The 27,950-nt window shown below is 39.9% G+C and overlaps 2 protein-coding genes and 1 long non-coding RNA gene across 4 annotated transcripts in view; 2 read left to right on the plus strand and 1 right to left on the minus strand.

Moving 5' to 3' along the window:
* Nucleotides 1-4,515, plus strand: part of LOC121961642 (uncharacterized) — a 5,441-nt gene extending 926 nt beyond the window's left edge. Inside the window, exons 2-8 of one of the 2 annotated variants that reach the window (XM_042511695.2) lie at nucleotides 501-715; nucleotides 897-1,001; nucleotides 1,087-1,182; nucleotides 1,755-1,865; nucleotides 2,156-2,273; nucleotides 2,368-2,637; nucleotides 3,357-4,515. In XM_042511695.2, the coding sequence (XP_042367629.2) occupies nucleotides 501-715; nucleotides 897-1,001; nucleotides 1,087-1,182; nucleotides 1,755-1,865; nucleotides 2,156-2,273; nucleotides 2,368-2,637; nucleotides 3,357-4,264 (1,823 nt within the window). In that variant the 3' untranslated portion in view covers nucleotides 4,265-4,515. The remainder of the gene's footprint in view (nucleotides 1-500; nucleotides 716-896; nucleotides 1,002-1,086; nucleotides 1,183-1,754; nucleotides 1,866-2,155; nucleotides 2,274-2,367; nucleotides 2,638-3,356) is intronic. The other variant, XM_042511696.2, reaches the window with a different exon arrangement.
* LOC148185878 (uncharacterized) lies at nucleotides 501-5,892 on the minus strand. Its single transcript, XR_015775572.1, has 3 exons — nucleotides 4,907-5,892; nucleotides 1,070-1,159; nucleotides 501-640 (listed from the first exon to the last, which is right to left on the minus strand). It is a non-coding gene; the product is annotated as an uncharacterized LOC148185878 (long non-coding RNA).
* An 875-nt stretch (nucleotides 5,893-6,767) lies between these two features.
* On the plus strand, nucleotides 6,768-27,180 carry mapk11 (mitogen-activated protein kinase 11). Its single transcript, XM_042510938.2, has 12 exons — nucleotides 6,768-7,057; nucleotides 17,128-17,257; nucleotides 17,374-17,432; nucleotides 17,614-17,725; nucleotides 19,120-19,149; nucleotides 20,109-20,156; nucleotides 20,236-20,350; nucleotides 20,487-20,558; nucleotides 21,508-21,587; nucleotides 21,808-21,886; nucleotides 22,077-22,250; nucleotides 23,896-27,180. The coding sequence occupies exons 1-12, from the start codon at nucleotides 6,945-6,947 to the stop codon at nucleotides 23,967-23,969; spliced, it is 1,086 nt and encodes a 361-aa protein (XP_042366872.1). The 5' UTR covers nucleotides 6,768-6,944; the 3' UTR covers nucleotides 23,970-27,180.
* Nucleotides 27,181-27,950: the final 770 nt, after the last annotated feature.

The following is a 27,950-nucleotide window of genomic DNA, read 5'->3' on the forward strand; positions in this document are numbered from 1 at the left end:
AATATATTTTTTCTTGAGCCTCCTGAAGTGACTGGGGGAATATGAATGACCATCCCTCTACCGCAAATATATATATAAATTATTTGTCACTCCCCAGTGCTTGAAAATTGGTAGGAATGTCTCCCCTGTTTTGCCTCCCCCCATAAATGACTAACAGTCCCTTATACCAAACAGCAATCAAAAGTCACAGCAACATATTGCATAGTCTATGACAGCACTGCACACCATATGAAACATAAAAAGTTGTAGAGCCATAGACACATTAAAACACGTTGAATGTAACCAAATTATTTTTCACTTTGCCCACTTCAAACACTGAGTCCTGCATACTAGTACAATTTTACAATTTTAGTACTAAACTGTGCCTTTTCTGCATCAATTTATGGAGTAAATTTCTTTAATCATGATAAAAGTCCTCTGCTTATTTTATGTTTTTATTAAGTTTTGAGACAGTACAAGTTAATAACACAGCATTTCTTTGTTTGACTGCTTGCTTTAAGGCCTGCTGTCTGAGCCTCATCTTCCTGTGTCATCTCTGCACCTCCTGGTTCCTCCACTGAGGCTGATGTCAGCTTGCATGTGGCAGGTTGCCCAGGAGCGAAATGTAGACCAGTATGACAAACTGGCTGAATTCATCACACTGGTGACAGAGATGGTCCCAGAGCTTCTCAATTACAAACAGAAGACTCAGCTGATCCTGGGACTAAAGGCGCGGGTAAGTTAATGTGGGTGTCAGGACTATTTGTGGGGCATGTTTTTCTGTTTATCATTTATTATTAAGCAGTCAAGGTCCCCCAAGTGAGGCTAATATTTAAAGAATTATGCATCACATTGTCTATTCTGTCAAAATGCCCTTTTTTAAAGTCAAGCCTAAAAGGTTTGACTGTGTTTTTCAGCTGATCCTTGAATCCTTAAAGAGGACGGATAATGTTGATGATAAAACTATCCAGTATCATCTGAACAGTTTCCAAAAGATGACAACAAACATCATGCATGAAGAGGTGGGCAATGTAGCTTGAGTATTTCTTACCCTGAAATATTTATCCTTAATGCATGTAAATAAACTTACCCTGGGCTTCACGACAGGACGAAGATGAAGAGGTAGAGATTTCAAAGTCGGCATTTGTGGAGCTGGTTCAAACACTGCTGACAGACCAGTCTGAAAAAGAGCATTTTTTCAAGGTGAGTGTTACCACAAGTTTTTAAAAAATGTCGTTCCTCTTAATGCTATTTCTCAGTCTAGATTGTTTTTGTGTGAGTTGTCAAGTGTTAGAGATATTAGCTGTAGAGATGTCTGCCATGTTTCCAATATCATGGAACTACGTGACACTTGGCTTGTGGTGCTCAAAGCGCCAAAAAATTACATCTCTTTCCAGAAATCATGACTCACCTATTCAAAATAGTCCACTGACCTTGTTGTCTACAGTTTCATGAAGGAACTATTCCATGATTTCTGGGAAGAAACATTGCTGCTGAGTTTTTTAAATGTATTTTTTGGCACTTTGAGCTCCACAAACTGAGTGCCATTGAGTTCCATTATATTGGAGAGAAGGCAGATATCTCCAACACTCGGCAGCTCACACCAAAACAATCTAGACTGACTAAAAACCACTAAAGGTAAGAGGAAAGGTATGCATTTTTGATTTGGGGTGAACTGACGCTTAAAAGCCATTAATATATGCTTCTAACTTATTAGTTTATCTTCTGCATATATGACACATTTACATGTTAATGATATTTTTTCCTTGTCATAGGAGATTTATTTGGTGCTTTATGGGGCTCGTTTTGATACAGTGCTGCAGATCCTGGTGTGGGAGTTCTTCTGCCGCCTGGAGGAGTTCCTCCCAGTACCAAGTTTTTCACAGGTAGGCAGCAGGATAACAACAAACTGACCTTCCATCTGCTCAATTCCTTCATGCTGGTTGGCGAATTATGTTTGTGTAGTTAGTCGTTGTGGAGTAATGGCTATTAGAGTAAACATGTTTCTGAATAACAGAACTCTTGTGGCTTTTTTCAGCATCACTTGTAAGTTCTTTCTAAACTTCATGTCAGCGTAGATTATAAGTGTAGATCCAAGTATTAAAGAAGAAGTATAGAGATAGACTTAAACTTATACGATATGCCTTTTGTTAAATATCCACCCTTTCTTTTCCAGGTATTCTCCATGTTTGACGTTTCTTCCCTTGATTGTGAGTTTGAGCAGTTTGTCTCCGACCCTGAGGATCTGAAGAGGATTTTGCAGCACCAACAAGAGCGACAAAAGTTGAATAAAAGTAAGAATCTGTTAACAATTAAAGTCAAGGTGTACTGAACCCCCTTTTCCCCCACTCTAATTCCTCTAACAAGAACATTGTGTCTGTTTCTCAGGTGAATTCACCTTCATGTCAGACACTATCCTTGCCACTCTGGCATCTAAACAGACTTTAGTGGCCGCTGAAGATCACGTTGAGCAAGGTGGAGATGGGAAAATACAGGAAAGAAATCAAGAAAAGCTAGAAGAGGACGTTTGTGGGGATGATGAAGTAACTGACGACAGTTCTATTGAAACTAACCTGAACTCTCGGCTGCACAAGTACGACTTGTCACCGCTCACTTCCTCTCTATGTTCTGAAGAAGATGGTGCGGCAGATGATGGCAGTGAGCATCTCTGACTTCATACATGATTTTATGGAAAATCTGAAAAGTATTCTTAGGTCGGTGGCGGTGCAAGTGTTTTCTTTAGCCCCCTCTACACTGCTTGTTAAAGGCGGAAATATCGCGCCGTTATACCACCCCACCACTCTGTACGATCGTGGATTGGGGAACAGAGTTATTATTTGATGTTAGTAACAGCACCGAAATGGTCCATGGAAGGGACCATGAGCAGAAGGGGTGTGACGCAGGAGATTTAAAAAGCAGTTAGCAGCAGTAAGCAGCTCAGCTGCCATTTAACAGAGACAGTAAATAAATATTATTACCATGTTAATGCCATTGTTATTGTTGAGAAAACATTTCTGAAACATACATTGTATGTCACACTGGAAGCAGACACTGTTGTGATAAAAGTCACACCCATCAAGCCTCTTTGGCTTCCATGATGCCAGCATGCTATCTACAATCAGACACAGGAGCAGCACGATGCCACCGTCATTTGGTTCTGTGTAAAAATGCAAACATGGGACAAATTAGGTGCCAAGCAGTGTGATCTCTGTGTTAAAGGGCTACAGACTTTACAGTTGTTTAGCCTCTTTTTGTTGTTTTGCATCACTTTTTACTCTTTCTACATCTGTGTGCTTTTGCCTCTCTTTGCTGGGAAGTCATAGTCATGTAGATTCTGTTGAGTGATTTTATCATTTATTCTCGTTTCCTGTTTGCAGAAACAGCTGATGAAGCCACGTTACAGCCAACCAAAAGCCCGGTGGAAAGTCTGAGGGAACATCTGGAACTAAGTAGAAAGAAGGAGCCATCAGAAAAGAGCACGATGCAGTCCTCAACAGGAGACAGAGCCGATGTCTCTCTTGTCTCAGATGATAACACCTGCTCGGAGTGTGGCAAGACTTTTGCAAATCGCTCCACTTTGAAACAACATCGTGCTGTTCACTCCTCTGCACGGCCGTTCAAGTGCAGTCAGTGCAGTAAGACGTATAAAAACCAGAGAGACCTGAACCGGCATTTGCTTAGTCACTTTAACCCTAAAATCCTGTCTTGCAGCCTTTGTGATAAGAAATACAGCTCTCAGGCTTCGCTCACAGTTCACCTGCGTCATCACAGCGGAGAGAGGCCGTTTGCCTGCTCATACTGTGACAAGAGGTTCTTCAGGAATGAAGTCTTGAAGTCTCACATGCGCATTCACACTGGTGAGCGCCCGTACGCCTGCAATTATTGTGACAAGACATTCACACAGCCGGGTGTGCGCGCTGTGCACCAAAGGGTGCACAAGAAAGAGAAGCCGTACCTGTGCAGCACATGTGGGATGTCATTTTGTAGCTCTGGGGAATTGCTGGTGCATTCACGCACTCACACAGGAGAGAGGCCTTATCAGTGCGACTCCTGTGGAAAACGTTTTGGCAGAGCAGGACAACTGACACTTCATCGGAGATCCCACACGGGGGAGAGACCATACCCTTGCTCAGAATGCGAAAAATCGTTCCACTGTAGTTCAGGACTGAGGAAACACATGAGGACACACACAGGAGAGAAACCTTACCAGTGCGTGACATGTCACAAGACATTTTCTGAAAAATCCAACATGAGGATACACCTCAAAGTCCACAAGAACTTCTAGCTTGCTGTTGTGTGTTTTTGGAGAAGATTTTTGCATATTGCTGTATCTCTGTGGTAGATTTTTGATGCATCTTCATGTCAGTAAATCACCAACATGTATGTTTGCATGTAAATGTTGCCTTTGAACACTTGGAATATTACATGTGTGAAATAATGGTTATCTCATGTTTTGAGAGACCATAATTAAAGAGTATATGTTTACAATACACTAAGGTTAAAGTTTTCTCAATAAAAATACATACCAATATTAAAGAGTGCTCGTGTGTGAAATAGTGACAGACTTATGTGACTGAAAATAATGATCCTTTTTACTGTAGAGTGTGAATATGTGGGTGTGGCATTTGCTGGAGGATACTGCTTTTCTTTACACAACCCATAACTTAAATGTTTTGATAAGATTCCTGTAAATTCATTTTTAAATTTTCAACCAAGAAATGATCTGGACAGGAGATTACATCAGAAAAAAATCCTAACAAATCTTTGGCCTTTCTGCACTGTCATATTTTAAGGTATTTTGAGTCCATGAGGCTGCAGCCCCACTGTGTGGCCTGCAGTAAAACAACAATCACAGCCTTTAACTTTTACCAGAAACAATCCTAACTAAAAGTGAGAAGTACAAAGTATATTTAGATTTAGATACGACCTTAGATTACTGTAGAGGAATTGAAATCACAGTTGTGCTCATCTTTGGTTCCTCAATACTGATGATCAGGAAATAAACTGGATGAGTAGCAGAGACAAGAATCTGTGGCTTAGGTGTCAATGTCAGTGTTGACTGCTGTTTGTTGGACCAGCAGTTCTCAATCAGAGGTGATTGAGTGCAGAGGTGTGTCCCTGCTGCACTTGGGGCTGGGTTTGGCTAAGACAGAGCAGCCAGCAGAGACAGAGCTGAGCCTTTCCAACATGTGGTGGCACATAAGTTTTCACTGAATGGGAATCGAACCCGGCTGTGGCAGTAAGAGCACTAAATCCTGGTATCAATGAACGCTGAAGGAATTCCAAATGGGAGTTTCAGCTGGTTGCAATAAGCAATCCTCACCACTAGATGCCACTAAATCCCATTAAATCTTACACATTGTTCTATTAAGTAGAAATGTTCTTAACTAAAACACTACTACAGTGTACACTATTTCATTCATATTCAACAATATGTTATAATTCTAAACCCATTATTTATAATCCAAAGCAAGGATAGGCACAGCCCGTGATATAACTTTAAATAAAGTACATCAGTCACACTTCAATGGGCATAAATACCTCAGAGTTATGGCATGTGTGGTGAAGTCTGTATTCACCACAGTGTGTGCTCAGATGGACAGAGCAACATCTGAAGCCAAAATATGAGAATTCAAGCTCTCCTTTGAAAGTTGAATGGTTTAAACAGCAGTGCTGCTTTTGACACCTCTCGCACTGGCAGATGTCAACCACCAGATGACAGTAATGGATTTATATCAAGATATGTTTTGTTTCATCAGAAGCAGATTTTCCTATAGGCAATGTATGCAGCTGCCAAGGGCGTCAACCAGAAAAAAAAAATAGATAAATAAGGGAAAAGTGATCCACACATCTAATGCTAACGGTTGTTCTGTAGTAGGAGAACCACCTCTAGTTCTCGCAAGTTCACCTTAATGTGAACATCACAATCTGATGCTTTAGAATTCATATGGTGAAGCAAAGAGTATGTGAAGAGCATTAGAGTAAGAGGGGATGAAAATGCAAAAGGCATCCATTCATGTCTGTATACAAGTGCATATGTGTGTGCATATATATATATATATATATATATACACACACACACATTTATATATTGATGTATAAATATTTGTTTACAATTACCTCACAGTTTTTTCTCTTGCTTGACTTATCTGCTGTTATTGTTTTGTGAGGCACTGTGTAACATTGGTTTTGAAAAGTGTTGTATTAACAAATGTATTATTATTATTGTTGTTGTTGTTACTTTATTCTTTCTTATTTTATTTTACTTATTATCCAGGGTGCAGGAGGAAAGGAATTTTCAAATTTGCACATTTTATTGTTTTTAATTTATTATTATTGTTTGTTAGCTTGGTTGTTTATTTGTTCTGATTTCCCATTAGCTCTTGTTTTTGTTTGTAAGACATACGACAGACTTTTTTTAATTTTGTGGTGGTTGGGGGGGCACCAGGGGATGCTTGTCTGGGTGCCGAATGTCTTAGGTCCAGCACTGCATTCAACATAAGAATTTTCTTTCTGTGTCTAGTTTCATGTGTTTTTGTTGTATTCATGTTACATAATTTTGCATGACACTTTATTCCTCGACATCAAGGGTCTTTACATAGGCTTTTGTGTATGTTAACTCCACATGTACCTGCGTATATAATGAAAGTATAATATGCCATATTTGTGTTATCTCTGTTATAATGAACTTTTTTGACAATGTATCCAGAGGGAGGGGTGGGGGTGGTGAGAGAGAGAGAGAGAGAGAGAGAGAGAGAGAGAGAGAGAGACAGAGAGAGAGACAGAGAGAGAGGGGGAGACAGGCTGTCACTGCTCGGTCTCTGTGTGCAACAGCAGCTCGGCTCAGGCAGCAGACGGCGGCTCGCGCCTCCGGTCCCATCTAGCGTTTTCCTCCGTTTATTCCCATTCTCCCTCTTTTCCTGTTTTGCACACTCCTTTCTCTGTTTTTGTTTTTGTGTGGAGAGATGTCCGCCAGACCAGGTTTTTATCGTCAGGAGCTGAACAAGACTGTGTGGGAGGTTCCGGAGCGGTACCAGAACCTGACGCCGGTGGGCTCCGGCGCCTACGGCTCGGTGTGGTGAGTGTGTGTGTGTGTGTGTGTGTGTGTGTGTGTGTGTGTGCGTGTGTGTGTAGGGCGGGTGGAGGGGCGAGGCTGCACGGCCACAATATTTACCGTATGTTGGTCATGATGCATCAGAATAGCGATGCGTACGTGTCGGGATGAAGCAGCTTCCGTGGGTTTTATTGTTGTCATTGCCGGTGTATTATTATCATCCAACTGGCTTCATCGCTTGTTTGTATCATTATTAAAGGGAGGAAAACGTTTTATAACAATAGCATTCCTGTGTTTTAATATGCAGATTAATGTTCTTTATATGGTCTGCCATACAGAAAAAACCCTCAGCCTGTTTTAACCCCCCAGCTCACTGTCTGCTGTCCTATATTTGTGGGAGGGAAATAAAGAATGAGACAGCATCAGCGCAGGAATTTCCCAAATAACCACCCTGCATACACGCGCACGCACGCGCACACAGTCTGCTCCTCCAAATTTGAGGAGCAACTCTGCAGAGGCTGGTGTAGCGGGACCCTAAAGATGGCATGTCACATCTGGGAAGGGGAAGCCCAGCTGCTCTCACACAAAGCAGGTCTGACACTTTGAAGCCTTCAGCAGCAGCAGCAGCAGCATGCATTATCATCATTTAGCATATATCATTCACCTGCACACACACCCTGCTCTTTGTATGTCCCTCTCTGATGCAGACATATCCTGTCTTTCAACATGCTTTAATTTTGTTCCAGTTTGGTATCAGCTAGTGGGATCACGTTGCCATGGTGATTTGTCATGGTGATAACCACCTCCAACAGTCAATATAAATTAAGCTGTAATAGCCAGCTAATGGTTACCCAAGGAAATGTGGAGTGAAGGGTTTTCATGTCTTATTTTCAAGACATGAATAATATATTACAGCTTTTTGATGCAGCATTGCATGTTGGCAGTGAGAAGTAGGGGTGACTGGGAATGGTTGCAACACTTTCTCCGTTTCTCTCAGTTGCTCAGAGACTATTTGGAATAGAACAACTACTTTCATACCGCCAAAACATTTTTTTTTCAGTAAATGCAGCAGCAGATTTCAGTATGAGTAGCCCTTTTTACACAGAGATTGTATCATTGGGCTGTTACAGAATCCATTCTTTATACCTTTTTGGCATTTTTACTCAGAACCAAACAACAGCGGCATAATTCTGCCCCAGCGTGTGATTTTAGATAGCATGCTGGCACCTCAGAATCAAAAGAGAGGCATGACATGTGACACAACAGCATCTGCCTCGAATAATGTGTCGGCAGTACTTTCTAAACAAAACCAACAGCATAACATGGCAATAACAATCATTTATCATCCTTGTCAAAGGATGACTGATCTTGTCCTCTGTTTGGAGAACAAGATCAGCAAGATATTTTTTTATATAGAGAGATTTTCAGTTTATCAGACAAGATATTAAAATCAGGTATAATTTAGAGTCTAAATATGAACAGAAATGTAAAGAGACATGGTAGGGGAAAAACAAAGGAAAAAACAAGTTGAAAAACAACAAAATAAGATGTGTGCATCATAGTGCATTTTTATCACATATTGGACAGACTGCTTGTGGAGGAATTAATTAAAAATTCCAGGCCAGTTAGATTATTCACATAATATATCAGTGGGTCCCAACTTTTGTAAAATCTCTTAATGGAGCCAGCTTGGAGCCAGCTTGGAGCCAGCTTTTCAAGTTTGATGTTCTGCATCACATTTTTGATCCATTGGTCGTGTGATGGAGGGGTTATATCCATTCATTTAAGAACTGAACATCTAGCTAATAGGGAGGAAAAGGCATTGACCTTCTGTAAGAGAGCAGGGATATTGGAATTATCCGTAATAGAGAGGGTGCCAAAAATAGCTAGCAAGAAGGAATAATATTACAGCTGTAAGCCTTGGAGATGGTTTCAAAAAAAGGAACTTTCACAAAGATTTGATTGATCCCGGCAGCTTGGCCAAATATAGCTTTGTAGATGTAAAATAATCTCTTTAATTAAAATTCCAGTTGAAATGCCCCCTTATCCTCTCACCTGCAAAGTAAATTCAGACTTCCTCAATGACGACAGCCCTTAAATCTTGATTGTGATCATGAAAATCTAAATTTGTGGGCCAGCTTTGCTTCACTGCATGTTCCAAAATTCTGCAAGTCCAAATTCTGTGATGCTTTGTACAAGGAAGATGAGAGAGGCGAAAGATTTAACGTTGGTGAGTCCAACTCTCTCCAGATGGAGAACTCACTCTCTGCAGTTTAGGACAGAGTCTGGAATTGGCTGTTAAATTTTGATTCATTGTGTTTTGTTGTCGGTGTCGGCAGAGAAGTATCCCTAATCGACGTCTACAATTCGGGCTGCTAGGCTGAATTGACTGCATCTTATTCTCTTTTGTCACACCTTTCTTGTCTCAGAAATATTGATGAGTGGCTTTTTTTGTAGAAGGATCATTCTACTGCCACATTTTTGGAATATCATCAAGAATGTGTGCATTACAAACTAAAACGCTCTGGCAGATTGGCCTGTTAAGCCACACCCCTGCATCCTTATAAAGAAGGTTTTATCCTGACAGCTGATTTCCTGTCAAGTCAGGTGTTAATTTAGACACTGACTGAATGTGCTTGTTTGGGGCTCCAGTCTATGATTCGGGCTCCCACAGGAGTATTAAGTGCATAAACATCTTGCCTATATTGCAGCTTTAAAGCTCAGAATAGCACAATAATAAAAATGTTGAGAGCTGAATGACGAGCTTGCTTTCAGCTGTTTCACTTACCCTTAGGAAGATTATATGCACACGGGCTGTTTTGGAGCAGAAAATAGCCAAGGTTGAGGTTTTATTCTCATTGTGGGCACTCATGCTACATTTATAGTGTTATCAAAGCATTCATTCAACGGTGCATAAAGCTCATCTTTGTTGACAGAAATAAAGTAATATGGTATGATCCCTAAAGGTTTAGCCAGTTTGTGTAAACATGGAATTCACAATGCCTGATCTTTGTAATAAAACACTTATTTATTGCTCTGAATAGTGCTTTCTGGAAAATCTCTGATTTTATAATAGGATTATGAAGGAGGGTATTTTCCTGAGAGTGTAGTTACAATGAGATTTGTGAGTGGAGGCTCTTTATGACCCCTTGATGACAAGAAAGTGGCTTTATATAAGACCTAACAGTGATCAGAATATGAGTTTTCCATTTGTGTACCAGTAGCCTCCTGTCATGTCCAAAATGTGGTCATCTGAATATATACACAATTTTTTATTGTATAAAAGTGGATATTGTTACAATATTTCTCAGACAACTGTTAACGTTTTACTTCATTATTTTTTTTATGTTTAAGCGAACTAGTCCATAATCTGTCCATGTACCACTGGTTGAGGATCAGTGCTCTAAATCATTGGTGTCAAGAGGCTGTTTGGATGGGAATGAATAAGATCGTATTGATACAGATAAAATGCTATTATCGAGTCTGCGTATGGGCTTGATTCGTTATCGATTCCCTTATTATGGTCAGTTCTCTGTGTGGAAAAAAAGTCTGTTTTATTATCTCATTGTCTACAATGGATGAAATGAGAGAATACATGTCCAGCATATCTTTTCATTTAGATTTTAAAAAACAAACAAAAAAACACCAATGGCATTAATGCTATTAAAAACTAGGATATTTACCCTTGGTAACGTACCTGCTGTTTAGGGCTACAGTACTCATATATAGAGTTTCAAATACATGGCAAACCTGGAATTTAAACCCAGGTTTTAAAGAAAGCATATTACTGGTGTTTCTACCCTGATCACTTTACAGACATCACAAATGACACTGTCATCTTTCTTCATGAAATGAAGCCACACTTTGGCATGCTTTTTTCTCTCTTCCATGACTCCTTCTTGTTGCAGATTTCCTGTAGCACTGACGCATCGTTTGACATCACTGTTTTGCGCAACTATCAGAAAACCATGCCAGCATGAAGTGGTAGACACATATTAGGGGATTAGCAGGTGTTTTTCTCCTCCTGTTTTATGAACTGAACTTTTTAAGATGTTATATCATATGGTGAGTGCATAAGTTGAATGACAGCACTGGTGAAATGCCTGGACTTGACTGAAGCTCTTACTTAAACTATACACACACAGACACAAAGGACATTCCTCTACACACCACCCAGCATTGCCCTGCATTGTTAATGTCGATCTCCATCCATTGTCAGTGACTTTCTCATGGGAAGACATCATTAGAATGGGGGATGGGGCTCCAGAAGACGACATATGTATGCTTGTCGTGATGGGGGGTTAGGGTAGTCCCACCTCTTGAGATGCACAGTAAAACAGCTCTCATCATTTATCTCAAAGAGTGTCTTGTTCTCTCGGTGAACCCTCTTGAGGCTGCACGCCTGAGGTCAAGGATCCAACAAGCTCATATAATCCTTTATAGCTAGAGATGAAGAACTTATACCCCCGGCACCCATGGGAGATGGAGAACCGAGGACACAGACAGATAGTTTAGAAAGAGAATAGTACAGTAGGTGTGAGGGAGGATATTAGACAGTAAGGAAGGAGGGATTTTAGACGCAAGAGAGCGAAGCATCAGAAATACAAATCTGCTTTAAGACTTTAACATGCACTGCCTCTTGAATTTTGATAAGTCATGAGAGAAAAAGTTTCGGAGGACTGTCATATTCCCAGTCTAATCCAGACTCATTGTATTCTCAGCTTCTCGCTGTCGAACCCTAATCCCATTGAATGTTCTCTTCCCTGCGTCTGGAGTCAAAAAGTGGGCCAATTTTGGTCTGGCCGAGGCTGAACATCAAGTGAGAATATGCACAAAGCTGATCAAGGCTGCTTTCATCTCATGTCCCCATATGTAACATCTGTTCAGTGAAGCAGAACTTTGGCATGAAGCCTCTCATTTGGATGATGATGAATAAAACATGACTGCTTCATTTTCTCCTGTCAAAACTGCTATGTTTGTGCTTGTAACATTGTTGATTGGAAATAAGTTGAGCAGAAAACGAGATTGGGGTTTGTTGCTGATCTTGTTTTGGTAGCTGGGGGTTATCATGTGAGTGCAGCACAATTTAAAAGAGACAGATGCATGTGGGCTGTAATGATAGAGTGCATGTTTGTGTGGAAAGTGTGTGTGTATTAGGGTGTGTACTGCTTGAAAAAAAATAGTTTGACATTTTGGGAATATGTTAATTTGTTGTGTTGCAGAGAGTTGCATGAAAAGATCAATACTGCTCTTAGTCTGTCAGTCAGGACACAATTACTGAGACTGGACACAGGGGGGAAATAACCAGTTTAGCCTTATATGAATGTAACAAAAATCTATGGAAATCATTGCATCTTGCCAAGAAATAGTCCATCATGTGACCCCACATAAACTTGTAATTTTAACCAATCTTGTTTTAGTCATTTCAACAAACAAGATATAATTATTAATTAGGTTTAGTTATATAAAAATTCACGCCTTGTACGGTCGTCATGAAGGGGGAAAATAAGCTATAGAGACGACACATGTTTTTATCAGGCTGTAAACATGTTTGATCATTTAAAGTTGACATTTTAGCATGGGGTCCTGTGGGGACTGACTTGCTTCTGGAGCCAGCCTCAAGTGGTCATTTGTGGAACTGCAATTTGTGGCACTTCTTTGTTGGCTTCATTTTTCAGCCTTGGAGGTCGCTGATTGTTTTAGACAGAGCATGGCTGGCTGTTTCCTGTTTCAAGTCTTTGTGTGAGGCAATGAAAGACATCATTTTGGGTGCAGTGTTGGATGGAAGAAACAAACCCTGTGTACAAAAGTCTGGAGAATAAATCATAATTTCCTCTCTGCATTTACAAGAGTCAATACTCTACCCCTGTTTAGATATATGTAACCATAGAGGTTGTCCTCTTGATTTATTCAGAATGAATCACAACAACTGATATGATCAGAAAATATGCATAAAAACAGTTTCCTCTGTAGATTAACAGTGTGCTTGAATCATCTTACACTGAATATTAGCATCCCCTTCCCCCTCTTCCTTTGTGAAACTGACAGTGCATTAAGAGCTCAGATATACATAAAAAAAAAACCTGAGACAAGAGACGAGGAGTGAAAACCGATGCCTTGGCTGCGGTGTGTGTGCTGACAGCAGTGCAGTCAGAGCCATGTATGGAAGATGGCAGGGAGGAAGGTATGTGTGAGGTAGCAAGGCCTGCTTCATGTCAGAGATGGAGGAGACTGGCTGCTGTCCCGGCTTCAGCCCGGCAGGGACATCCGGTCTGACAGCAGGTGATTTCAAGACACATGGATGCACGCAACCATGCAAGAGTGTAGTGTAATCAGGCGTGTCAGCATTATAGGTTACCATGAAGTGATACAGTAATATTTACAGTGGGTTTCATCCTGTGGAAGAAACAGGAAACATGCATCATTTGTTGGGCACTTCTGTTAATTGTCTGAAGCTGACCATAAACCAGATCCTGTACCTGCTGCGAACTGAAGTATTGCAGGTGTTTTGGAAAATGGAAAGCGAAGGTTGGGTTGATGGCTTCTTTCTAGGGCTTTTTACAGTAGTGCAGTCACTGAGCATTGTACAGGGAGAAATCCATAGATGCAAGAGTCAGTTATTGCACCCACATTAATAAAACAGATCAGAGTGCTGCGGCAAGACAAGTTGGGTTTTGAGTAAGCAGGCTTCCAGTTTTAATGCCTTTGAGCTGGTGATAGCCTGGGCGGGAGGCATTTTGTTTTCCCATCCATCCCATTTTCCCTGGTGTTGGTTGAGTTTAATACGCACACTTTTTCATTATTTAATTTAATCGACGATCATCAAAATACAACACTGACATAGTTAATCAGCAAAATGCCAAATATCAGCCCCATTAATCGTCCAGGCCGATTATCTGTTGACCTCTAATGTCTGGAGGGAATTTATTCAAATTTGGCACAGATGTTGGACTCATCAATGAACTGATTAAAATTGAGAGGTCAAAAGTCACTGTGACCTCGTCTCTCACATTTTTGTGATTGCAATAACTCAAGAACGACCTCTAGCTTTCCTGGTGGAGTGTGCAGAGGTCTTAGCAGCGGTCTGGTTTTGATACCGACTCCCATGGCTCTCTGCAGCATCTCAACCCCTGTCTCTCTCCCCACTGTTTCTGCCACCCTTCAGCTGCACTATTAAGAAAAGCAACAAAAGGCCCAAAAAGTAATCTAAGGGAAAAAAAGCACACCATGATGGAATTTCTTCAAATCTGGCAAAACTGAATTTTGGTCACTGTGATATCCCGTTTGTGAATTTCGTGAATTCGATATCTTGCATGCACTCATCATCTGAATTATATCCAGAAGGTCAAAGGTCAACTTCACTGTGACATCATAATGTTTTCTGTCCATTATTCACGGACATAACTCAATAACTCAAGAACAGAAGGGGGGGTGTTTGGTGAGATACTGAATCAGTGACACTAATCTTGAAACTGCGCTGACTGTATAAATCTTCTGTGCTGCTGGAGAGATGATGCATGTGAAACAGTGGTGTAGTGGAGGGTATTTGCAGATAAATGGGGTGTCCTCTTTTCTAAATGTTTTGAGTATAACCACATATAGGACAAAAAGGCCCCCCACCACATCATCTATCATGTTTTTTTGTAGCTTCTTTGCAACGACATCCATATTTGAAGCTTTGTTGTCTGTCGTTGCTGCATAGAGTCTGGACAGACATGAATGTGAACTGAAACTACAGCTTGACTGCTTAACTCAAGAGGCGGTAATCCTGCTTTTATTTTATTTTTTTAAAAAGCTCTATATTGCATTTAATATACAGTGTCACTATCTCTGCCTTCATCTAAAACTGACAGCTGGATACTACATGTGAAGTATTTTGCTGCACAGACTTCAGTAAAAGATGACAAAGCAGGTTATGGTCTCCCCAAAACTACTGAGAAATTCCTGAAATAAACATGATACATTTTGAGGAACTTCAAGTGTGAGCAAGAGGGGATTCTCCCTTTAAGTGATCAGAAATCAGCAATAAAAACTAATGGGATTTCCATATAGCAATGAGTTTTATACCCTATATTGAGTAAGTTCTACATGTTATTGTACAGTATAAATCTTCTTTTCAGTGTCCTCTGTTACTCGTTTTTTTCAGTCATTGTTTCACTTCTTGCTTTTGGCTCTGTTTCTGCAGTGTTGCCTGGTATTTCACAATTCTCGTTTCCTTCCTGTTTGTCTGTTCCTCTCTCTGTTGTTGGCTGTATTAATAATACTACAGTGAGTGTTGAAAAGCCAGCAGGACTGAAAAGACACTGGCACCACAAAGACAGTGGCGTCAGAAGCTGCAGGGCTCAGTGTTCGATGTACGGAGTGGCATTAACGGAGTGGCATTTACATTTCAAAAGAGGCAGATGAAATGAACCGCTGCACTTTTACAATATCCGACAACCTCACTTCTCTTGTTCTACCACATCCTCTTTCACACTCTCCTGCTGTCTCTGCATTAGTCTCTGTCTATCCCTTTCCCCACTCCCAATCATAATATATAGACATACTCTCAGTATCTCAAGCTAATGCCAGTTTTTTTCCAAATCTGTCCACCAACACTTCTTAAGGTCACTGAGACAAACAGGATTGAAAGGCTTTGACACACCTTTATAGGTCTGAGCAGGTGATTAGAGTAATGAGGCACAGATGGTTGAATAAATGACTTGCAGGTGACTGACTTAGTGGGAGAGAGACGTGTGCTCTTGTTTCTGAATTAGTTAAAATACCTTTATTGATTAACATTATTTTTTTAAAGTGTGTTGTTTTTATTTTTATACAATATAAAATACACAAAATGAAAAAATAGCATAGTATACTGTGCCGTGAGAGGCAACAAATGAGTAAGTTTACTTGAAGCCTCCACCAAAAAAAGGTTTAAATTTCAACATGTTATTATAATGATAAAGTTTCTTAATATAGCACTTATCTAAACCAATGTTTCAAAGTGCTCTGCACTTAAAACTTCAAAAAACACACACAGGAACAATGTTTAAACACAACACAAAAGAAAAATATATGAGCAACACACAACATTTTTAAATAGCAAAAATTGTTATACACAATTTAACACTAAGAGATTGAAATGATAAGTTAAAAGCGCTCAGCAAGCCTAAGTCCTTTATGAAAGTGGTAAAGGTGACTGCTAGGAAAATTGTCCTGTCTCCTTATCCCTCTGACCTGTAGTGCTATTTAAAAATTATAATAATACAAATAATAATAAAAATTGATTTAAAAAGTCAGCAGCAATGTCTTTTTCCAGACATCATGACCCTGTTACTCAAGATAATCCACAGACCTTGTTGTGAACATGTCTGAACTAGTTTCTTTCCACCAAACACTGGCCAACCGTATCGCTACACAGAAAGAAGTGTGCATTTACTGCCACCTCATGTAGCACCACTGAGGTATCTAACGTTACAGCTCAGCTGAGGAGGATGCCATTAATGTTAACAAGTAGGAGCCTCCTGTCCATGAGTAGATGCACTCTTCCTTCTGCACAGTGATACAGCTGATAGGTGCAGTTTGGTAGAAAGAATCTAGTTCCTACATGAAAATGCTCACAACAAGGTTTGTGGATTATCTTGAATTACCGGGTCATGATGTCTGGAAAGAAACATTGCTGTTGAGTTTTTCAAAAGTATTTTTTGGTGCTTTGAACACCACAACGTGGGTGCCATCTAGTTCAATTATACTGGAGAGAAGGCAGACACCTTTATGTCTGATATCTCCAACACTCACTCACAAAACAATGTAGGTTGATAAATAGCACTACAGGAAAGAGGAAAAGTGTGTATTTGTGATTTCGGGGTGAACTGTCACTTAAGTAAGCTGTAAGAGTGGTGGAAGGTGGATTTATGCTAAGATAAGCTAACTATTGGCTGGTTTTAGCTTCATATTTAAAAGAATAGATGCAAGTGGGAACAATGTCATGATTTAACTGTTGGCAAGAAAATTAAATTTCCCACGTGTCAAACAATGGCTTTAAAATGGCAAACAACTCAGGTAAACGGACAAGTTTTTAACAATTATTAATTCTTTCTGTTTTCTCTCTCCAGCTCAGCGTATGATGTCGTCTTGCGGCAGAAGGTTGCAGTGAAGAAGCTGTCCCGGCCCTTCCAGTCTCTGATCCACAGCCGCCGCTCGTACCGCGAACTCAGGCTGCTCAAGCACATGAAACATGAGAATGTTAGTGATTCTCATGAAAATACTCAGAGACAGACAGACAGACAGACAGACAGACGCAGCTCTCTGCATGTTTCCGGCCTGTTATTGATCGTCTCTCTCTGTCTCTGTCTCTGCAGGTAATAGGACTGCTGGACGTCTTCACACCTGCTGCAACATTAGAGGACTTCAATGAACTGTAAATCTGTTATGTTTACTACACGTTATATAGCTGTCCACCTTTCACTGATGATTCTGTTATTGGAGGGCAGGGTGGTATTGCAACTGAATCACAGACGTCTTACGGTTGCCATGGCAGCATGTTCTCCTCTAAGTGAGACCCCCCCCCCCATTCACTCATACATTCTCCCCTTTTCCAGCTACCTGGTGACGAACCTGATGGGCGCAGACCTCAATAACATCGTTAAATTTCAGAGGTTGTCAGACGAGCACGTGCAGTTCTTAATTTACCAGCTTCTCCGCGGCCTCAAGGTAATTTGCTGCAGTGTGATACACCTGCTGCATGCCATACATACATAATATATGAGTTAGCATGCAGATAGTACACCCGTGATTCTTTGTCTGATGTTGTACCCTCACAGCCACTGACTCCATCTGCCATGGCTGAAATGTGTGATTTGAGTTTAAGCTGGATGTTATTTAACACTATTGATTATATAAATATTTTTTTCACACAATTGAACTGTCAGTGTTTAGGTTGCAATAGTCAAGTTTGCCTTCATACTGCTAACTGGGAGTGACAGAAAATGGTAATTTAAAGCATTTATCTATTACTTTTATCCATCTGTTTACCTAACTATTCAGCCCATCCTCATTCCTACATCATCGAATACAGACTTTTTGTCACACCACTCGGCATGAGATACTGACGTTAATGTCACAATTTGGCGTCTTTTTGAGCTTTGAAATAACTCCAATGCAAATCCATCTGGGGCAATATTTGTTGCTCAGGGAAACTGACGTAGTATAAAGAGTGAAAAAGAAAAGTTGTACATGATTTGGCCATTGTCAAACTGTCTTCAAAGTCCAGTGCAATTCTTAGGGGGCTGTTTGTGTCCTGTTTGAAACCAAGGCAGTTTTGATGTAAAGTCAATGCTATTTCAATTTAAGGTTATATAAATAATGTCTGTCCATCAGATACTAATGTCACATATTTATGTCATATTATGTTGTTATTTTAACTTAAAACAAGATGTTTTTATAATCTTTACCATGTAGTTTTGTTGCCTTAACCTGACCTAACCATGACCGTTTGACAACTTCAGCCTCATGTTACAGTTGGTTTCACCCAGCATGCAGCTGTGCGTCATATATAGACGTTAAAGGGTGTGTTTCGTAATGATGCCAAAAGTGGCGGCATTTGACAACCTGGAATGAGAACTCATTGAACTATTTAATCTTACATTCTTTACTTTTAGCTATCTGTTATCGTTTTTTGTAAACAAATCAGAGTTTCTATTTTTCAAATATTTCTTGAGCTACAATTTTTCCATGTATCTTCCTAGCATCTACTGACCACTGGTTGGGAATCAATGTGGTATACTATGCTTAAAGTGAACACAGCCTGTCAAAAATCTGAATTTGGACTCCACAGCCTGTGTTTAGCAAACACTTGCTGTATTTATATTGAGTCTGACATGCTGTTATTCTGTCTGAAGTTTGCATGCTCACTGAATCAGTCCAGCAGCCGGCAGGACCGGCTGTTCGGCCTTCATGGTTACTATGGGACAGACAAAGGCAGTCTCCCTTTTGGCAGGGGCTAATATGGTTAACTGCACTGTTGACCCCTGTCCCCCTCTATGTCCTCTCTCTCTCTCCTCTCTCCTCCCCCATCGTCCTGCCCCATCCCACCGCCTGGCGAACAGTACATCCATTCAGCCGGATTGATCCACAGAGTGAGTGCCTTCTCTTTGCCGTTCTTGTCATTTCTGACCATCAAGTTTGAGGAAAACAGAACAGCATTCGCCTGGTTTAAGATAACATACATATTTCCCCTGTGTATTCAATGTTGCTCCAACTCGTCATTAAAATAGGTTAAAGCTTGCTCATCAATCTCTTTAAAAAAATGGATTGTAGCCCTTTTTCAGAGATTTTTGATTGACAGCTCTGATTAAATTATAAATGCAACAGTGAGGTTGTAGACAAGCATGCAGGTAGCTGTACATTGAAACTTTAAATAGAGTTTTATAATAGTTGTCCAAAATTGTTTGGTGGAATCCAGTTGTCTGGACAGAATTATTCATTAGTCCCATTTAGAAAAGTCAGGGCGATACCTGACTTAAAATAAATTTTGCAGTGGCATCAAAAAGTGTAATTTTGACACCATTTAATAGCCATGAATTTTGTTTGGTGCTCTTGATATCTATCCCAATGAGTATACTCTGTAAGAGCTGTGAAAATAGCTAAAAATGGATTAGGCTAGTATGGAAGCTGAGTAATTTATGCCTTTTACTTACAGACTGTATGAAATAATGGTTGAAGTCACTGTGATGTAACAAGGTGGTTTGTGGACTACTGTTTTTTAGCTTCAAGTTTGGTATTTTGGCTGTTTGTTGGTTTGTTGGAGCCAAAAATGACCATATTTGGACGACAGCGTAGAGCTAACCTTAAAGCAATGGTTACGTAAAGATGTTTATTTCTGCTGTAAAGGTCAGTATTTTAACATGGAGGTTTGTGGGGATTTACTCGCTTTTGGAGTCAACCTCAAGTGGCCATTTAAGGAACTGCAGTTGCAGGTTAGCTTAATTTTTCAGCCTCAGAAGGTGCTGCTTGTGTTTTGTATTCATATGGATTCCTCTCTCTGCATACACTGTATTCATGGTTCTCTCCTCTTTGTTCACCTTATCTTTCTCAGGACCTTAAGCCAAGTAATGTGGCAGTAAATGAGGACTGTGAGCTGAGGGTAAGACTAACCTTCAGTTTAAAGCTATTAATCCTTTACTCCAATTTATAAGTAAAAGACATGTCTTCCTGTCTTACAGATCCTTGACTTTGGATTGGCCAGACAGACAGATGACGAGATGACAGGGTATGTGGCAACTCGCTGGTATCGAGCGCCAGAGATCATGCTAAACTGGATGCACTACAATCAGAATGGTAATCTATCTATCTATCTATCTATCTATCTATCTATCTATCTATCTATCTATCTATCTATCTATCAAGCTGTAGAATAAGAATATTTTTCCCAGAAGCAAACTAAATTGTAAAACCTCTGGTGTTTCTCTTCCAGTTGATATTTGGTCAGTGGGATGCATTATGGGAGAGCTGCTGAAGGGAAAAGTCCTCTTTCCTGGCACTGACTGTATCCTTTATCACCATGGCGAGAGTCCACAGCAATCTGCATCTTTTTTTTCCCTCTTAGATAGCATCATCCCTCCATTACCTCTTTAAAGTGCCCTGTGGATGCTGAGCTCTTGTGGATTTGCATCACAATCCCCTTTCTGAAGGGGAGGTGCATTAACAGAGAGAAGTGGGGAATGAATAGGAGCAATCACAAAAGGCTGAATTATCTAGGTTGTTGTATTCGTTGTCTAGGAGCAGACCTAAAATAAAATTGATTTACTGATCTTTGTGGGACGTTGACAAAAAAAGAACCTTCAGCAGTGATCAGCAAGGAGAGACTCTGTCTTATACTGGCCTTATATGACTTTTCAAATGATGTCATTGTCACAGACAAATTACTAAAATTGGAATAAAATCATAAGAGTTTTACCTCAGTTGTTTTGCGTTCCCATGATTTTGATTGTTTGCTGTTCGGTGGTCATAAAATTCAGTCCAAGCTCTCTTAAGGTAGTCTTTTTTACATCTTGCCATACCAACAAAATTAAACATGGTTAATGTAACCATAGGTATTAGTCTTGGCTCATGTAAATATGGGACGTCCATGGGTATGTATCCTCAAGTGAGGTCAGGGCTTTATAATCGGTAGCGTCCAGGTGCCAGGCCGTAAGCAGAGACACAGAACTGAAAAAAAATAATAATAATAATTTTAAAAAATAGTAAGGCAAAAGGCCAGACAGGAGTGAATCTGGGGTTGGCTTTTACTTTCACTTTCACTAGAGAGTTAATTTACTAGGGTTGAGCCAAATACTCAGCTGAAACAAGTATTGATTGCAAATTGTCAATCAATGTGAGAAGGTGTCAGACTTTAGCCTTTAAAAGGTATTTTAGAAGTCTTCTCGCGTACAATTGGAATTAGTTGATTATATGTGATAAGATAATACAATGACAGACCTTAACTCCTCCTGAAGATATCGACCAGTTGAAGAGAATCATGGAGGTGGTTGGGACACCGTCACCCGAACTGTTAAAGAAGATCTGCTCTGAACATGTGAGAGGGGGAGGAATGAACAGAGTGATTGGGGAAAAAAATCTGTACTCACTGTAATGTTGCTTCTGCCAACACAGGCAACATGCTCCAATCGTTAGTCATTCTATTTACAAGGCTGTTGACTGAGAAGTCAATATGTCTGAGTGTTGGGGTGATAGATTGCTAACAAATCATCCACATTGTCACATGCCATGAGCTGAACTCTGTTGTCTACTTGCAGGCGCAGAAATACATCCAGTCTCTGCCCTTCATGCCTCAGCAGGACCTCGAAAAAATCTTTAGAGGAGCAAATCCACTAGGTGGGTGATGCACCACAGATTTGATTACCAACTTCTTAAATTCAATTGTAAGGCTTCGGGAGGCTGCTGAAGCTCAAGTTGTTCTCTCCATATTGCAAATGAGTAATTCAGTTACGCAGGTTTGGCCCTTTGGGTTTAAACTGGTTTCCAACCACCTCCCATATCCCTCTTTCCCCTCTCTGTCTGTTAGCTGTCGATCTGCTGAAGCGTATGATGGTTCTGGACTGTGACGGGAGGATCTCAGCCAGCGAGGCTCTGTCCCACCCGTACTTCTCACAGTACCATGATCCCGATGACGAGCCAGAAGCCCCACCTTACGACCAAACGCTGGAGAGTAAAGATCGAACTCTAGAGGAATGGAAAGGTAAAGATATCATTTGAGAGGAGAACTACACATGTGGGTAGCACAATAAAACACAGAGTGAAAAAATGATTGCAGCTTTTGCATGGCATGTTAAAATGTATAGATAATTGTCTTCTTCTCGGTTTCTTTGAAAATAATGCTTTCACTTCCCTTTATAAACAATTTTAAAAGGGCAGTTTTTGATTTGCAGAGGAAGTTACACAAATTGACTCCACACAGCTGCAGATTTTTTAACACTAAAGATTATGGCAAATAATAAGACAAAGATCTACACACTGTATTAAGAGCTCCCAGACATTTCAATTGTTACTAATCAAACAGAGAACTTTGTGAGACACTGGCAAATCCACAATTGCATAAACTGATGCCACAAATCCAAGGGGAGCTTCAAGTTGCAGAGCTTTTAACAGTGAAGGTTATGCAGTACTGATTTTAAGCTTGCTTGGGTGTTGCAGAAATGTCGACTACACCACCAAAGTAATATCTGAGATATTTAGAGATGCTGTTCATAAAATCATGAATCATCATAATAGATTATGTTTGACTTCAGCAGGAAGTTCTATTCTTTTTGACTTGCCCCAAGGCAGATCTGCCATGGTGGTTTATTGTATGGTTTGCATCCTAATTTTGAGCTCCTTTGACAGATCAGGCTGATCAAGCAGCATTATGATAACACTGAATAAAAGCGTGCACAAGTATTGGTTTCCATGTGACATTAAGAGACTGTCATCCCCCCAGAAATGACCCTATAGGTCGTTTGTACAAGCAGCTTAATACGACCTATAGTTTATTGTTTGGTGGTGACCCTCTAGTAGCCCTAGTAATTATGAGCAAAGGAGGAAGTCAGGTGACATCCATGGAAAACAATAAAGTCCAGGCTGGGTGAAAGGTTGGGTGGTGCATGAGTCAACTTTCACCCACTAAAATCTAACTACACTGACCAAGTGCTCAAAATCAGACTCTTGACTGTCAAACATGTTCAAACTCCCAACTCCGCAGATGAGGCAGCTTGGTCAGTGGCCCTACGCTCTAGGTGCCCCTAGTGTCAGTTCTGTATGTGTCATTTCTGCTCGTTACATGCTGCAGTGTCTTTCCAAATAAACCTTACACGAAAACTAGGTTTCATCACCAAGACTACTTTCATTTTAAGACACAGCCCCACATGGTTAGGTTTACAAAACTGGTCATGATGTGGGTTAAAATAAGTATGTTTATTACAGTAATTTGACAAGTATGTCAAATGACATCTGTGGCACGACACAACTATATCATGCAACAAATGCCAGTAATTACGGTATGTTTGAAAAAACTTTACCTTTGCTTTCACGTGAGGCACAATCACTGGTCTCTTCGGTAAAAGTTGTGTGTGTTTGACCCAACCACCACCCCTCTGTCTTGCCCTACCCAGAGATTCTCGCTTGTTTGTTTTTGGAGTCACCGGAAAACGACCTAGTCTGTCATGTAGGCATGAGGATGTGTGGGAAATCGACGTATGTTGTGACAACAAAACTTCAAGGAAGTAGTTTAGGACATTGTGTTTTTTTAACCTTAAGATGGTGTGAAGTCTCTAGACATTGATCATATGCGATTCAACACTCCTAACGTATTGTGTTTTCTTTTTTTTCTCTTCCATGATTGTGCACAGAGTTGGTATTCGAAGAGGTGAACAGCATCAGAGCATCCGGCAGCAAGACTGATAGCCTTCAGGTGGAGCAGTAAGCGTTTGCTCTGCCTCAAACCCTTGACCCTGAAGAAGGAGCACACACTCAAATGATGAGGAAGGACTGTGGCAAGCCAAGTGAAGAAAAACTGCATTTCCTCTGCTCAGCGTGACTGTGTTTGACTGCCTGTCATGGGTTTAAGTGAGCAGCAGGGCAGGATGGTCTCCATGGAATCAGATGCACACATTGCAATTACAGGGAGCAATTTTAAAATCCGATAGAAAGAGCTTTCCAGTCCAGAAAGTTGCTTCCTCTTATGTTTCCATTCAGTGAGGGTAAAATGTGGAACCGTTTGACATGACTGCGTCATACGAGGGAGCAACTTTGTGGGACTGAATTGTGTTTACAGACTGATAGAAAGGTATCGAAGGATGAAAAACAAAACGCACACTAGGATATCCAAAGCAACGACAGAGTGCCGTCTCATCATGACAAATGCCATAAGCAGTCAGAGATTTCATATATAAAATTCATGTTTAAATGCTTGCAGCAATGCCACGTCATGTCACAGAACAGCTTAGCATCTAGCCTGCTTACTACTGCATGATTTTTGTGCATTTTATTATTACAGATTATGGTAGTGTAATTATATAACCATTAAGACTGCTTATTGCATCTGCCACACACTGATGTAAAACAGCCTGAGGGTCAGAGAGACGCATTACCAGGAAATGTGACCAACTATTTATCTTCATCATTTCTGTGCAGTAAAAAAAATAATAATACAAAAGCAAACAAAGACGACTGTTCTTCCTCAGATGAGAGTCATCCTCTCCCGCTTACAGAGTAGTAAACACCAACTGTGCTATTAATTAGCAAGGTAATAAATATATGCCAAAGCTGGAGCAGAATGGCTGTGTTGCAGGTCTGTGTTTACAGTGCGGCCTTGCCTCTCATATACAGTTTCCGCTGATGGCTGATTTCTGATCACCTGTTGGTGTTGGCAGCGCTCCATCAGGTTTCCATAGTCTTTTACAGTCCCCGTTTGTGTTTACAATAATTAAGACTACGGGCATTTTGCAAACTGTTAGGAACATGATTCTCACAAAGCAGCCATATTTGGCTCATTAGTGATATTTCATGTTTCCTCATCTTCTTTATGGTTTACATGATGCTTGAGTGTTAAAATAAGCGCACACATTCATTAGTGACCGCCGTGCTAAAGTACTGGGGAATCACTGGTAACGTTTGTATAAACAGCATGAGCTCAGTGCAGATTATCACCACAAATGGCTGATTTCCTCACTAACATTGTGTCATTCAGCTTGCAGCAGACTGGAGTTTTAGTTCAACAAACTTTTTGCTGAGGTAGAAATAATCTGGTAGTGTCAAACCACAATGTGCAGAGCTAACACATCACAAGTTTTCCAGCATTATACTGAAGGTCAGTGAAAATCTCAAGGGGTAAAAGAGGACAGCACCAATATAATGAAATCTAGAACTCTGATACTTGAAGAAAATATATTCAGGAGAAAACTGATAATTTCAATGGGATATACCTCAATGTTAACTGATGATGCATTTATAAAGAATAAAACCTGTGTGGTATTTTGCCCAAATTTTTAGTAAAGTGGAGAATTCATTGACTGATATCAGATGACATTTTGGGAGATAAAAGGCTTATAGATTAGGCATAAATCCAGGTAATATCTGCAGATGCATTCTTGCACTTAATCTGTATACTCAGTGGTGATACACTGTTTACTGTCATTAAGGGGCTGTGGCATAAAGGTGGTATAATTTTGTAAAACTTGACAGCCTAAGACACCTATTGGTACCAACTTTGTTGACATAGCTTGTCAGGGAAGGGAGCTAAATAAGGATAAATTTTGGCAAAACAAAAACTGGCATGGCCATTTTTAAAGGGGTCCCTTGAACTCTCATCTCATGATATCTGAATGAAACTGGGTTCTGTGGGGACCTACAGGTCTTCCCTAAACTCAAGAGGGTTAGGTTCCGGTAAATGTCTTACATTATATGTACTCAAATTTAAGCTGAACGTTATATAATGAATCTCCTAACATGTACAGACACAGAACACATTAAAACTGTTTTTTTTATTTTACAGTTTACATAACTTATTATCTGGTGTACGTAAACTTAAATCATACAGTTAAAACTTTGAGTTGCACAACAATCCTACGTATACCAGTATGAGATTCTTTAACTCTCATATTGACATAGTTTTCAGATAGCCTATATACTTCAACAGCATAAGCAAGTTCCTGAAATTCAGTTTTGGCTTTTGGTTTTGGTGCCACCCTAAGATTTTCTGTGGCCCCATTTGGCCACCCTTATGAAACATTTTTTGACGTGCCACTGTGTATATTATCTGGATAGAAGTTTGATACTAATGGCAGGTATATATGTGTTCTAGGTTAGTTATTTAATTTAGTTGACTTCCTAATGCTAAGCTGCAGCTCGAGCAACTCTTTAGGTTGCCTGAAGAGTTAAGCTAGTTTTTGATTTTAACCTAATTATAAGTTGTAATACTTGCTAGATTGTAAAATTTATATAGTTTACTAGTATAACTGTAGTATGGAGTATACCCAGGTTTGGCATTAAATGTAATCTGAGGTTTTATTTGCTGCAGATAGCCTATGAGAATGGAACAAGAAGAAAACATAGCTAGTGAGGTTAAACATCTGTTAGCTAATGTTATATTTTAAGTCAACGCTAAGTCAGAGTGAGTTTATTTCTGCCTCAAAGAAACATAAGTACAACTAAAACATCAATTTACCATTCAGGAGTCATTTTTAAGGAGCACAAGAAAGGAAATCTACTCTTAATATCCCCCTCTGTAATGGTTCACACTGGAGTGCTACATGTAGCCTGTTGTGCAAGTCGTCCATTAACACTGGATGCAAAGTGTTGAATTTACAGTCCAAATGAATCAAACTGTCTGTCTCAGTCAAAGCTTGTTAGAGCTCTGAATGTTTCAAGTGTTGTGTGCTTATGTGGATGTTGTATATGTGGTGGATTTGAATAGCAAACCGCAAATCGAATGTATATGTAAACTGTATGTGTGTTACAAGTTAGACATGTCTTTTGAATACATGGTGGCATGTGATTCAACGGTAGCCATGAGTTTCAAATCACTAAACTGAATGTCCGCTGTCAGTTTTAAGATGATTCTGATGATTTTCTCATTTATCATCAACGGGTAACATGACTTGGCTTCAACAGAATAAACACCATCAGTTCTGTTAGCTCTGTTTGTAAGTTTCTTGCCTTATATTCTCTGCAACAATTAGACTTTATAAACACATACATTTTGTAGGCAAATATTATTTTTTTTTATATCTGTGGCTTCCCTGTTTCTATCAAGGGAATTGTGTGTTGTGTGAATAATGTTTCCACCTATGTGGAAACAGTTTGGGAAAGGCCCTTTCCTGTTTCTGGAAGCAAGTTTCATAAAGAAACAGTTAGTCCAGTCTGGTGAGAAGAAACATGACTGGCCTTCACAGAGCTTTGACCTCAAACAAACACCTATGGGATGAATTGGAATTTAGGTTTGAGATATTAAAAAATTATCATGGAATAGAGTTGAACAATATGAGCTAGCATTGCACAATAGACTTAATATAACCTATAGCACAATATAGATTTGAATAATATACTTTAGTATAGTATAGCAACGACCACTATGGTTCTCCTACACGTTTGGCACACAGGTAAAGTGTAAGTTCTGCAACTTCACCAAAAGAGGCCGCTAATCCTACACACTGGACCTTTAAGACCAGTATGAATAGATTATTAAGCAACATGGACAGGCTGAAAATACACCAAACTACACTCAAACTTTTCCAATTGACTCATTGTAACAGCAATGAGGATTTTTTAATTAAAACCATCAAAATAAAAATCAGTAAGTAGAAAAAGTTTTCAATGACCTTCCATGGTGACTATTAATTGAAAGTGACAGGCTAGTTTGTCAGCTTTGCAGGATTATTACAGAAACATTATTGGGATATTGACA

This window comes from Plectropomus leopardus, chromosome 22 (assembly GCF_026936395.1).
Source record: "Plectropomus leopardus strain MGB_pleo_1.0 chromosome 22, ASM2693639v1, whole genome shotgun sequence".
NCBI lineage: Eukaryota > Metazoa > Chordata > Actinopteri > Perciformes > Serranidae > Plectropomus > Plectropomus leopardus.

What these genes read in the sequence shown, in the direction of transcription:
- mapk11 (XM_042510938.2), top strand. Translation starts at nt 6,945, where the DNA reads ATGTCCGCCAGACCAGGTTTTTATCGTCAGGAGCTGAACAAGACTGTG. An exon ending in TTAGAGGACTTCAATGAACT is followed by an intron (nt 17,433 to 17,613) that starts GTAAATCTGTTA and finishes CCCCTTTTCCAG; the next exon opens with CTACCTGGTGACGAACCTGA. An exon ending in AACTCTAGAGGAATGGAAAG is followed by an intron (nt 22,251 to 23,895) that starts GTAAAGATATCA and finishes GATTGTGCACAG; the next exon opens with AGTTGGTATTCGAAGAGGTG.